The sequence below is a fragment of the Euleptes europaea genome, chromosome 6 (genome assembly GCF_029931775.1).
Source record: "Euleptes europaea isolate rEulEur1 chromosome 6, rEulEur1.hap1, whole genome shotgun sequence".
NCBI classification, from domain to species: Eukaryota; Metazoa; Chordata; class Lepidosauria; order Squamata; family Sphaerodactylidae; genus Euleptes; species Euleptes europaea.
This window is the reverse complement of record NC_079317.1, coordinates 47,550,075-47,563,247: the sequence shown is the minus strand read 5'-3', so window position 1 is coordinate 47,563,247 and position 13,173 is coordinate 47,550,075. Positions and strand designations below refer to the sequence as shown.

The 13,173-nt window shown below is 41.9% G+C and overlaps 1 protein-coding gene across 1 annotated transcript in view; it reads left to right on the top strand.

Moving 5' to 3' along the window:
• RASGRP1 (RAS guanyl releasing protein 1) overlaps window positions 1-13,173 on the top strand; it is a 66,089-nt gene extending 52,916 nt beyond the window's left edge. Inside the window, exons 12-19 of the mRNA XM_056851865.1 lie at window positions 1,447-1,527; window positions 2,581-2,685; window positions 3,780-3,889; window positions 6,668-6,812; window positions 8,082-8,118; window positions 8,748-8,894; window positions 10,776-11,146; window positions 13,018-13,173. Coding sequence (XP_056707843.1) covers window positions 1,447-1,527; window positions 2,581-2,685; window positions 3,780-3,889; window positions 6,668-6,812; window positions 8,082-8,118; window positions 8,748-8,894; window positions 10,776-11,146; window positions 13,018-13,149 — 1,128 coding nt within the window. The 3' untranslated portion in view covers window positions 13,150-13,173. The remainder of the gene's footprint in view (window positions 1-1,446; window positions 1,528-2,580; window positions 2,686-3,779; window positions 3,890-6,667; window positions 6,813-8,081; window positions 8,119-8,747; window positions 8,895-10,775; window positions 11,147-13,017) is intronic.

The window sequence follows — 13,173 nt, the reverse complement described above, 5'->3', positions numbered from 1 at the left end:
TTCAGCATGCTCCTCTGATCATGGAGAGAATAGGTATGCATCATGACTAGTATCCATTTTAACTAGTAGCCATGAATACCCCTCTCCTCCATGAACGTGTCCACTCCCCTCTTAAAGCCTTCCAAGTTGGCAGCCATCACCACATCCTGGGGCAGGGGGTTCCACAATTTAACTATGCATTGTTTGCACAGTAGGCTTATGGGTCAAGTAGCCTGTTGCAGTTCTGTAGCACTCTGTTACCTGAGCACTTCTCATTTAGCTGGTTATATTGCTGTGGTACCACCTATTCCGTTAATTGTAATCATTTTACACAAAATATACTAACTGTAATTCCCAAACTATTGAAATATTGATGCCCCACTTTTCCCACCAATGGGGATTCCAAGTGGCTAACACCATCATTCTCTCCTCCTCCATTTGAGCCTCACAACAATAGCTGTGTGAGCCTGAGAGTGTGTGACTGGCCCAGATCACCTGGCAAGCTTCCCCGGCAGAGTAGGTGTTTGAATCAGGGTCTCCCAGACCCTTGTTTAAGCATAATAGCTAATACACCATGCTGGTTTATGCATTTTCTAGGTATTAGTTGAAAGTGTAATACTGTTAATGTGTAGTGTTTATACAGTGGTGCACTGGCTTTCCGCTGGCGTGATGGGATTCACAATTGGGTCATTAGTCTAAGATGGATCTCACACAACACTGTCACCCAACACACAAAAGTCCTCAGGACTCCAGGAAGGGGCTACGCCGGCATTGGGGCCCCCTGCGCCGGTGTCCGGGCTACTTATACCGCTGTGAGTGGCTCCAACACCGGCGGGGAGGCCCAGATGCCTGTCTCCCAGCGACACCGGCTGGGCCTTCCGCCAGCGTCCCACTGGTGCAAATCCCAGTGCCGGTATTCCGGGGTGTGTGCCGGGGGGACGGAGCTGCCTGTAGGCAGCTTCTTGTCCCCATTTGGCCCGGAACGCCAGCGCTGAGGATGGTGCTGCTGTGACTGCTTTTTAGCAGTCACAGCATCACTGTTCTCTATGAGGTGAAAAGCCCCATTTTTACACACACACACACACAAAAAGCCTTTAAAAGGCTTTTTAAAACGGTTCAGCGGCTGTGAAATGACTTTGGAGGTGCCGCAGCAGTGCCTCAGCCATGCCGTCCCCTGACGCTGGAAGGTGAGGAATGGGCAGAATAAGTGACAACTGGATTTTGTTGGTTGTGTGCTCACATGCCAAATGACTAGAACTTTAGCGTATGGATCCCTGCTGGAAGCTTGCTATTTTTCTTGTTGCTTGTGTCACCCTGACCTTTAATTATTATTATTATTAGTAGTAGTAGTAATAATAGCAGTATAGATTATTGATTTTGCATTGTACAGTGAAAACTATTTTCTGCAGCCCTCTGGACAAGTTACAGTGTCTTGGGTAGTAAGCTGTTCCTGTGTTTTGGTTGCAGCTGTCTCTTGATCTTTATTATACAGAAGATGAAATTTATGAACTTTCGTATGCTCGAGAGCCAAGGAGAGACCGGGCAGCAGTAAGGAACCTAACAAATTATTTCCGCATTACAATATAATCTTAATCCTATGTTTCTCATGCAGATATTTCCCCTAGATATTTAGATATTTGCCATGGTTGTGTGTTTTTTTTTAAATTGCAGTGTACCATAATGTAGGAAGAGCTCTTACGTCTAATAGCTTCTGAATAAGAATATTGTAGTATAAATTGCAATGCGCTTGACAGCTGTAGTATAGCATTTCCTTGCTCATGAAAATCATATGCCATTGATGCTAAGTCTATACAACTAAGATATATTAATTTAAACATTCTAAAATAAATATCGGCCATTTCCGCACCATTCACTTACAGTTGATTATCCCCGTGGTCAATTTGCGAGGTATGACTACAAATTCAAAATTTCTGTCCTCATTTCACCACTTTTGCCATTTTATATATTTTACCCGAGAACATTTTTCCCTGTCCGTACTTCCCAGTTCACACAAGCGGGGTCCTCTCTTTCCCCTCCCCTCCCCCCATGGATAGTCAGCCGAGTCCTACGAATAAATAACAAAATTCACTTCAAGGAAGTAAGGTATTGGGGAAAAGTAAAATCGGGACCCCACACAAATCAACAGGGTTAGTCCAACTCTCCAATGATGCTTTGGTAGACCAAATGCAATTAAGAAAAAAAATAAAGCAAAGAAAATGATTAGTGGATGGAGAGGGGAGGGGGAAGGTGGAATGGGAGGAGGTAGGCTCCGCATGGGTGTGGCCAACAGAAGGGCGAAGAAATGAATAGCATCTCCAACGTGTCCGCACCCCAGGGATATTGGTCCATGAAACGGAGTAATGAAATACATCGTCATATAAGCGTTTGTTGAAACCACACACATTAAATGCTTGGAAATCATTTCCAAGACCAAATGGAGGGAGAATTGTGTGGACACAAAAATATAAAACGTTTCATTAAATGTTACAAATAATTAGTGTGGAAATTACCATTGATGGCCTCTGTTAGAGGTGCAGGTTTGGTAACATAGGGTCATTATTGTCTTTCCTTCAATAATACAAATTATAATTCTTATTTTAGCCTTTGACACCTTCCAAACCACCAGTAGTAGCAGACTGGGCTTCTGGTATAGCTCCAAAACCTGATCCAAAGATAATTAGCAAACATGTTCAGAGAATGGTAGATGTGAGTATATTTCATTATTTACTACATATTTTTTATGTCATGCCTCCTTCATTTTTGTATGGTCCAAGCTACACATTATGGGTACCCATAGATAAGTCCTGCTAGCAGAGGCACTTTCCTGCTATAGAAGAAGCCTTCCCCTTTGGGATCCAGCCCTATACCCACCATGGAGGATGGTGCATTTGTTCATCTATGTCAGTCTTATCATATCGTTGCAGTTTCAGTATGAATCAGAAAATCAAGTAATAACTGTGTGTATAGCAGGAAAACACTTTGTGATTACCCTAATTCATATGATGTATGCTGCTTAGCTATGGAAGGTGAGAATTGTGCCAAAGCCATGTAAATATCTGTGGTGACCATACCATACAGTCATGAGAACCTTGATGCCACTTTGAAGGCATCAAGGTTGTGTTTATAAAATGTCCCCAGTGCTTTATGTAACTTGAATTCCACTGTGTACAAGGATAGTGGGAGGCTGTGGGGATGGGAATATGGTATCTTGAGCATAAGGGCATTTGTGAGGAAGTAGGAGGAGAGAAAATCAAATAGCTGTATGGTGTGGGGTTCTGTTATCATTGCCAAGTTGTGTAAGCGACAAAAACACTTCAAATTTCTGAGTTAGCTGTGCATTAGACAAAGCTGTGGTAAGCATGCAGTATATATACTGTTGCAGTTGGCTAAATGCAGAGAATATAATCAGTACAGCCCACAGAAGTCTGCTTGCTCTGTTAACAGGATAAAATGGTCATATATCATTCAAGAAGCTAGTTCATGGAACACTGCATACTTCTGTTGGCTATGCCAGTGAAAGGAATGGAGATTTCTTATTCAGAAGCATTCCCACAGGATTTAAAACCCATCAATTTAATTGTATCCCACATTCTCAGGACAGTGTATGCCCTACTCCCTTGAACTGGAGCATAATCCTGTAAATTAGTATCACCATACTAGATATTAATTTTAAAATACTTATTATAAAACGCTCTTGGATTTAATAATTTGATACTCATCTGTTACAGAGCAAATACTTTTAAAAACCTGAAGTGATATTTAGTTTGATCTATTTTAAATTTTCCTCTTACCTTATCCAGTCCGTCTTCAAAAATTACGACCATGATCAGGATGGTTACATTTCTCAGGACGAATTTGAGAAGATTGCAGCAAGCTTTCCTTTCTCTTTTTGTATAATGGACAAGGACAGGTGGGTACATACTAACACTGGTTTTACATTTACTTTTGCATTATTGAAATTGCAGAGATGCAACTGTAATTCAAGTGACATATAGATGAGCAGGTCACCTTTCGTCTTGTCCATCTGTTTACATTTGCCCTGTGGAAATTTTGCCCTATGGTACTGGTGATACAGAAGAAGCAGTAAAATGAGTGAAGAATCCTGCAGACTTTTAACCCTACTGTACAGACCAATGACTTATAACTTAGCCACATATTAGCCTCACCCCAGCCATAAGCAGGAATAGAGTTTGGTTCCAAAGTAGTGTTTGATCTGGGCACTTTGCTGGCAGTTTATCCAAAGTGTTTGGTGACAGGACTTATGTCTGAACACTGAGTGCTGAGCCAGGCACTGCTTTACCAGAGGTCTTGGCCCACAGCCTCATATGTGGGCGTGGCAAGATGAACAAAACTGTATTCCCTCCAAACTGACTGCAGTTAGTTCTTGGTTAAATGGAGGAAATCCTCAGCTGGGAGAATGACAGTTCTGGTACTGAATTGGTATCATGTAGTTATCTGGCACAGTAAACACTGGTTAGGATGCTGCCGTCTCCAAAGAAGCTTATTTTCCCTGGCTAGCGGCTATAATGGACATTTGGAGTGCCTTCACTTCTTTTTGTCTGAAATGGAGGAACCAGTGCGGCCAGTCAGCTATATGAACCTTCCTGAAAGATGATTAGCATACAAGAAGAGGTCCTCTACTAGAGGGAGAGAGGTGCAAACTATCATGTTACTTGTACAGTTTTCATTGGGATCTCCAAGCCGTGTTGTTACCCAGACAGCCAGTTTAGAGAGATTCTTCTGTAGCACCTTGGTTTTGACCACACTGAATAATTTGATGCCCTATGCAAAGTTGGTCACTTTACTACTTGCTCCCAATTCCAAATTATGTATGAAGAAATTAAACAGCACCAGTCCTAATACCAATGCATGTGGAATTCCACTGCTTGCTTCCCTCTGTTACGAGAACTGTCTTTTTATCCCTACTCTCTTGCTTCTTGTCATTTAGGTTAGCTGTGGCTAGGAGTGTCTTTTACCAGTTTTAACTGATTAAAGTCAGTTGGGGCCTTTCTCGGGCAGAAGAGATCTGGCCACTGTGAGGCATGTTCTACCTGGGACTACTCTTGAAAAGGGTTCAGAAACTTCAGCTGGTACAGAATGCTGTAGCCAGAATGTAGAATGGAGTGGGCCCATATCAGTCTAGTCTGGTGTATCTTCACTGGCTCCCACTTTGTTTCTGGGCCCAGTGCAAGGTTCTGGTATTGACCTTTGAAGGATACTTGAAGGATACTTGAAGGACTGTGTACTCCCATACGAACCTACCTGACTGCTAAGGTTATTTCCAAGGCCCTGCTTCGGTTGCCCCTGCCTTCTCAGATTAGGCAGCTGGCAACCTGAGATAGGGCCTTCTCAGCCATGGCACCTAAACTATGGAATTCTCTCCTAGGGATATTCGTCTGTCCCCTTCTATCAGTGTCTTCTGCTAGTAGGTGAAGACCTTTTGTTTCATGTGGCATTCCTTCAATGATCCATCCTTCCTGCCATATGTTTTAATTACTTTTTTATGTACTGTTAATATGTATTTTAGTTTTCGTTTTAATTGGTTTTTGATATATTTTACAATTTTTTGGTTTAACGGTTAGCCACTGGTGCCCCAAGTTGGTCAGAAAGGTGGCATACAATTTTTAAATAAATAAATAAATCTAGCCTATTTTTAATTCATTAGCAGATTAATTGTCTTATCCTATGACTGCCAAGCTTACCTAGGAGTCTTTGGTAAGATACTTGGTGAAAAAACTTTACAACGTCACCCTTATCCACATGCTTGTTAACCTTGCAACCTCCTGTTGCAAGCAGAAATGTGGATGCCAAGGAAGGAGTCTGAGAAGCTGCATACATGAAATTCTCTGTTACTGAACAGGAGAACATATATGCCAGCCAGATTTGGGGGCGTTATCAAAGGGCTTGTATATGGGCTTGTAAGCTCCTTTCCAGACAGGGATAATTGGCAGGCACCCATTTCTATGTCACCACTCAAACAAAAAAACAAAATTGTCTGCTTGTAATTTTTTTTTGAGGGTAGAGCAGAGTTGCATTTCTAATTTCCTCCCTATTCTGAGCTCACATACAATAGGCTTTTTGGTGGCCTGGCAGTATATTCTCACTCAGAGAGAGGAAGGGTCTTGTCTTAGGTTGCTTTCAGGATGGGGTGTGAACCTCTTGAGATGAAGTTTCTGTTTTCTCAACCCATTGCCTCAAGGGGTTAACATTAAAACAAGAGAACATGAATTCGTGTATTTTTAGGGATTCCTGTTGTGCCTTTTCCCTCCTCCTTCAATTCTGTTCATTGTCTAACTTGGCATTAGAAATTGTAAAGAGCAATTTGAAGGTAACAGTGGTTTGAATTATTCCCCCTGCTCCTTCTTTGTTTCGTTAATTGTACAGCATGTTCAGAATCAGTTGTAAAGGTTGATCCTTAAGCTGTTATGCTGAATTTTAGATGAGGTGCTGCAGAACTTGCTACCTGCCTGACAGAATCATGCATGTATGTGTGTGCCACACACACATTCACACATTTATTTATATATTTTCATATATTTATCGCTTTAAAAATGAATTGCTGCATTTACCTTGTTGGGTTGTTAGGTATTTGGGGAGGAAGGAATGGGGGGAGGGGGAGAAAATTAACTGTTCATTGTTCTAGAAAGATTAAGCTTCACTTGTGACTCTCATTCTTGTTTGTTTGCAGGGAAGGCCTGATTAGCAGGGATGAAATAACAGCTTACTTTATGAGAGCCAGCTCAATTTACTCTAAATTAGGCCTCAGCTTTTCCCACAACTTCCAGGAGACCACTTACCTAAAGCCCACATTCTGTGACAACTGTGCTGGATTTGTAAGCTTGGGAGTTTGTATGTATGTGTGTGTGTGTGGTGGGTGGAGGAGCATGTTTTTAAAAGTAAATTGTGCTATACTGTCTGTGACATTTATTCTTATAAGCAATTTTTATTGTATTATAAACTACAAGCAGGGGACTCACAAGGACTTGAGGGGGACTTCTCATTTTCCTCTCCCCCACTATTTCCTCTTTCTCTTCCTTGAAAGCCCCTACAGCCTCTCCCCTTTTCCTGCTTCTTTCCCTTTTCCCCACCCATCAGCCAACTTACCTTTATCTGCCGCCTATTTTCAGCTTTCCCTTTTCCTAGCTGGGCCGAGTGGTGTTGGCAGGCTGGGCCCGTTGCATGGTGGGGAACCAGTAAGGACTTGCAGAATGCACCTCTCTCCTGTATTCCCCTCCTCATACTATTGCTTCTTTATTTTTCTGCAAACCTGGGGCTTTACTCTTGCTACTCTAGGAACCTATTCCCTACAACTTAATAACTGCCAGTACGGTCTCCCCCAGGTTCCTGGTGAGGGCTGAGTGGATGAGAGCATTTGAATTATTGCAATGCTTATTTTCTTAAGAAGTCTTGCTAGGATCAGTTGGAGAACCCATGGAGCTGTGTACTTATTTATGTATTACATTAATATGAAAGTAGCATAACAAGTAATACAGGTGGTCAGAACTGATGCCCTTCACATTTCAGTGTGGCCACTCAGATCCTATGGCATATCTATTTAATCTGTGGTAGCTATGCCATCTTTAATTTGGGAGAAGCAAGGTGCTTGAGGACACCTGGGGCTGACACGAAGTGCCATCACCTCCTCCTAAGAAGCCTACTGACCAGTTTTAGAGCTGCTTGCACATAAGAACAAGTTCCCTGGATTTAGTTGCTGGGTTGTTTTTAAAATAACCTCAATTCTCTGAAAGCCAAAATGTGCTGGTAATTTACCAAGACAAATAAGTATCAAACGGAGACTAGATTACAATCGTGACCTAGATTTTGTTAGTTTTGAAGATGGTATTGTGGGTGGCTGTCATTTCTTATCTTCCTTGTTGATCTTCTTGTTTTGAGAATTCTTCTGCTGCTGATAAGAAAAATGTGGCTTTTTGACAAGGAGTAAAGGAAAGTAGAAGGTCTTGGAACATATGGGTGGGGTGGTCATCCAGTTCAGACAACTTTGTTGAATTGGTGTATGGTCTGCAACTGACAAAAGATATGACTACAGCCTTAAGTTGAATGTAGAATGGTAATATTTCTTTTTTCTTCTGCTTCAATTTCAGCTTTGGGGAGTTATAAAACAAGGATATAGGTGTAAAGGCAAGTAAAATTCTTATTTCTTTGTTTGTTTAAAACATTTCAATATCGTTCTTCCACCCAAATAGGGTCTCCAAGGCAGTAAACTTAATATTAAAACATTTGAACATTAAAACACCATTTAAAGTATATATAAAATAATTAAAATATATATAAACACACATAACATATAAACACACAAATAATAAAAAATGAAAACGCCAAAATCAGGGAAGAGGGCCAATAACAGTTAATGGGAATATCCCAAACAAAACAAAAAAGTCTTCACTTGTTTGCAGACAACAATAGAGAGAGACAGTTTAATGTCCAGGGAGGGGCGGGAGAGTGTCAAAGTTTAAGCACCATAACAATGAAAGCCATTTCTCGGGTTGCCATCTATCTAGACTGAGATGGTACATGGTAGAGGTACCCAAAGCAGCTTTTCTGAAGATAACCAGACACGTAGGTTCACATAGAAGAAGGTTGTTCTTTACGCTGTAAGTAATACAGCGTAAAAGACAATAGCGAGTGCTTGTTGCAATTTACTTGCATACAAGGATTCTGTAATATGCTATGGAAGATGGGAGATGAGTGAATTGATCTATTGGTTTCTGACATCAAGTCAATTAACTGCCTCTGTTTTTCATTTGCAGATTGTGGGATGAACTGTCACAAGCAATGCAAAGATCTGGTTGTATTTGAATGTAAGCGAAGATCCAAAGCCTCAACGGTGGATAATAGCCCCGCATCAGCCCTTGCATCTAGCCTCTGTCCCATGGGGCTGAAGGAGCACATCCATGGTGAGAACATTTCAGTGAATGAAATGTTTCGGCATAATAGTTACTTAGGATCCATTCCTTTGCAGATGTTTGTGGTTTATTTCCTTATTTATCGTGTGTTTATCATAATGATAGCTGAAAACCTGAAAGGTGATAATCTCTTCTCTTTTGTAACTCTTTCATATTGTCCGTAGTCAATATATGCTAACTCTCAATACCAGTTGTAGCCTAAATAGAACTCCACGACTGACCAGGCTTGAGTGTATTAAGTTACGTAGTTGCTGTAATATTACATTACTTTTTCTGGTTCGTTCTTTCTTTCTTTCTTTCTTTCTTTCTTTCTTTCTTTCTTTCTTTCTTTCTTTCTTTCTTTCTTTCTTTCTCCAATGTAAAGGGATCTGTAGAACTTCATTCAGCAGGCTATCTGTGTTGCGGGCCACAATTTCTAACCCTCCTTGACTCACCAAATTCAAGAAGCCCTCCAATGTGACTTTCATTTGTTGTTGTTGCCTATTGTACCATTGACCTGCTGTTTGAAGCAGTAAAAAGTTAAAAAGTCAAGTAGCTGTACGATTTAGTAGTGCTTAAAAAACACACCTCTCCTTCTTCAAAGAAAAAAACAACACTCTTACTATATTTGAATATAGTTTGTATTTTGGATCCCGGCTGTCATTGTGGGTTGTTCATACATCCCAGTCTCAACGGCCAACTGTGGTTGACTTGGGGAACTGGTTACCATCTAGTTTGGCCCTCAGTTGAGATTGTGAGATCCAGTAATAGAAATTCTTTTCATAGCTCTATCATCTCCTGCCAGTTTGACCCAAACTAAATGTAAGATTGCTGCTTCCTAATAATCCCTAAGACTTCAGACAGGTTAACTCCCATTAAAAAGATAAAGGTAGTCCCCTGTGCAAGCACCGGGTCATTCCTGAGCAATGGGGTGACGTCACATCCCGACGTTTACTAGGCAGACTCTGTTTATGGGGTGGTTTGCCCCAGTCATCTACACTTTGCCCCCAGCAAGCTGGGTGCTCATTCTACCAACCTCAGAAGGATGGAAAGCTGAGTCAACCTTAAGCTGGCTACCTGAAACCAACTTCCGTCGGGATCGAACTCAGGTCGTGAGCAGAGCTTTGACGTTTCGTACTGCAGCTTACCACTCTGTGCCACGGGGCTCTCAACACCCATTACGTTATATTTAATGACAGATGTGAGTTCTCTAGTTTAGATCTTTATATTCTGTGATTAGTTACTTTTGGTTGTTAGCTGTCTTTAGGTTCCATTTTTGTTTACTTGAATGGCATGACATAAATCTTCTGAATAAACAAAATAAATTCTCAATTATCTTCACAACAGTGGTGTATAGTAGGCCAGTATTATTATAAATCCCAGTTGAAAACATACAAAAAAACCCTCCCTCCAAATAATTCCCCCCTCCAAAGCATTCATGCAGTCTACATCCCATTAAAAGCCCTAACAAGTAAAATGGCCTTGTAGTGCCTCCTAAACATTTCTAGAGACGACACACACCACACCTCCTCAGGAAGCGCATTCTATAGGGTGGGAGATAGAAAAGGCACGGGCTCTGATCAATGCCAAGCGGGCTACCATTTGTGAGGAAACAGTGAGTAAGTTGCAACCCGAGGACCATAGTTGACTGTAAGAAGCTGAGGCCTGACCTATATAATACAAAGTGTTGGCCACTACAGCCTATAGAGGGATAAAGAAGGAAAGAATGGACAGGAACCAAATTCTGGGAAATACTGTCCAACAGCAAAACATTTCATTGACTTTGATCATTGAACTACAACATCCAGCAGACTGTGTAGTTTGCTTTAATAACTGGACTGCTTTCCCCTTCCATGTTGCCATTAACTTCATTTCTTGTGTTTTTTCCAACAGGACTAGAGGAGGGAGGGTTTCCCTTTCCTAACGGAGAAGTAGTTGAGCACAATGAAGAGAGCAAGGACAGAACAATTATGCTTATGGGTGTGTCGGCTCAAAAGATATCAGTCAGACTAAAGCCTGCTGTGGTACACAAAGGCACACAGACTGACCTAGTTCCGGCATCTGGTGATGAGCTCAACAGACAACAGAAGGAGTCAGCAGTGCCATCCGAAAATACTTTTCTCCAGCCTGCTCCAGTGTCTCCGTGCCCAAGCCCAGTTCTTAGCCGCAAAAAGGCGTATGTAAAATGGGAAAACAAGGACGGTAGTCAAAAAATGAAGGAAGAGCCGTTTATTCTTAAACCTTCATACCAGGAGCTAGAGCAGGTACACTGAAACAATGACTTGAATGGTAGTTCATAACACATCATACAGCCTTTTTTGTGTGTCTGTAAGAGTTCCCAGGCAGGCTGTAATGTAGAGTGTGGAAAATCAGAGAGAAATTCCTGAGCTCTGTAAAAAAGAGCCAAAGCCCAGTTTGGAGTAGTTATTTTTAACATAGTGGAGTCTTAATGTACTATTATTATTATTATTAGTGAACATTACCTTTAAATATAGCTACACAGACCCAAAAATATTTTTCTTTCCTTATGTGAACTGTTTTCCTGGCTACCCACCAAAATATAGCCCACCCCTAAAACCCATATGCTGAAACTCTTTTGGCATTGATATGAAACTCTGTGATATTTCAGCAGCTAATAACAAAAGGAGGGGGTTTTTTGCCGTCAAGTCATAGCTGACTTATGGCAACCCTGAAGGGAATTCAGGGTAAGAGATGTGCAAACAAATGGAGTAAGGGTGAATAATAATATAGCGTTTATATCACACTTTCACTGTTCAGAACACCTCACTTACATTATCTTGTTGTAAGCATTACAGCAGTCCTGTAAGGTAGGCTAGTATTATCTACTTATTGAAGATTGGGAGTGGGGGAAGCTGAGGGAGAACGTTAGCTAAAGTTTGTTTAGTGAGTTGACCGGGGCAAGATTTGATCTACAGACATCCTGGATGACAGCTTGTCTGGGTGATGGCAAGGAGCCCTGCCCTGGTCAATGGTCCCACTTACCATGGCAAGATCCCCAATGAGGGCCCAACCTGGCCAAAGGCCAAAGTAAAGAGTCCAACCCAGCCAAGCTGGAGACCCAGCAAGAGAGATGATTGGCCGGGAGGGGAAGAGGAAGCCTCTAAGGGCTGATTGGCTCAAGCAAAAGGGTGTGGAACGTGTAAAGACTGTGAGGGCCTGTTTAAACCCTCTCAACCTCAGGCTAGGGAGGAGGTGTTTGGGGCTGGTCCTGCCTCAGAGCTGGCACAGAGAGAAGGCCAGAAGGGACAAGCAGGGAGCACTCTGATGGGAGGATTAAAACCCGGGTGAGCACAACCCTCTCCCCTCCACATCTGAGGCTTGAGGGACCTGAAGGCCCAGACTCCACCTCCAGCCAGGAACCAGAAGCCACCAGGCTCAACTCCTCCCTTCTCTGCTCCAGTACCCCACTTGTCCACACCAAGCCACATTTCTATGGCCACCCTTCCTGAGACAGTCCAGCACAGCCCAAGCCTCTCACACAGCCCATTCTGTTTGCTCTACACTGTGCTGGCTTTTTAATGAAAGGTAAATATATAGAAACAAGTGCACAAAGTGGGATTTAAGGAAAGGAATCATTGGCTCCCTAACTAATACCAATAGTCTGTGAATTGAAATGTAAGCATATTAAACTTATTTCAGTTGATGGACCTGAACCACTAGCAAACCACTGACACAAGCAAAGAGCCAGCGTAGCTATAGGTATCTTATGGACATAGGAGTTTCTTGGGGGAGCCACTCACGTTCACTACCTTTCTTGTTTCCTACACAACTGTAGGTGTCCTGGATGAGCTGAAGGTTAGAATACAGAGAGGTTCCCTTATAGTCAGAAAATATCTATCTTTGCGCATGAAAGCATGGGGATACCAGCCCATTAGATATTTTCTTTAGAGATACAGCAGTGTTAAATATTCCCATCTCAGGTAGACAGTTTTTGTCTCTTTCAATCCATTTACTATGCAAGTTGTTATAATTTGGGGACTAGTTAAGTACACAGAACAGGAGAATAAGGTGCAAATCAATCAAGTGCTCCCACTAAGTAGGAATAAAAACACTGAAACTTTTAAGTATGCACTGTTCTAATGAAACCCTTTTGTGTGTGTGTGTGTTTTTTTAGGAAAGGAACATTTTAACAGCAGACAACGAGGCTTTGAAGTTGAAGCTTAAACAGGCACATAAGAAAATAGAACTGCTCAGCATTCAAAGAAACCACATACTGGATAGCAGGGAACATGGAGACTGCTTGTAGCTAACAAGTCAGTAGCCCTCCTGT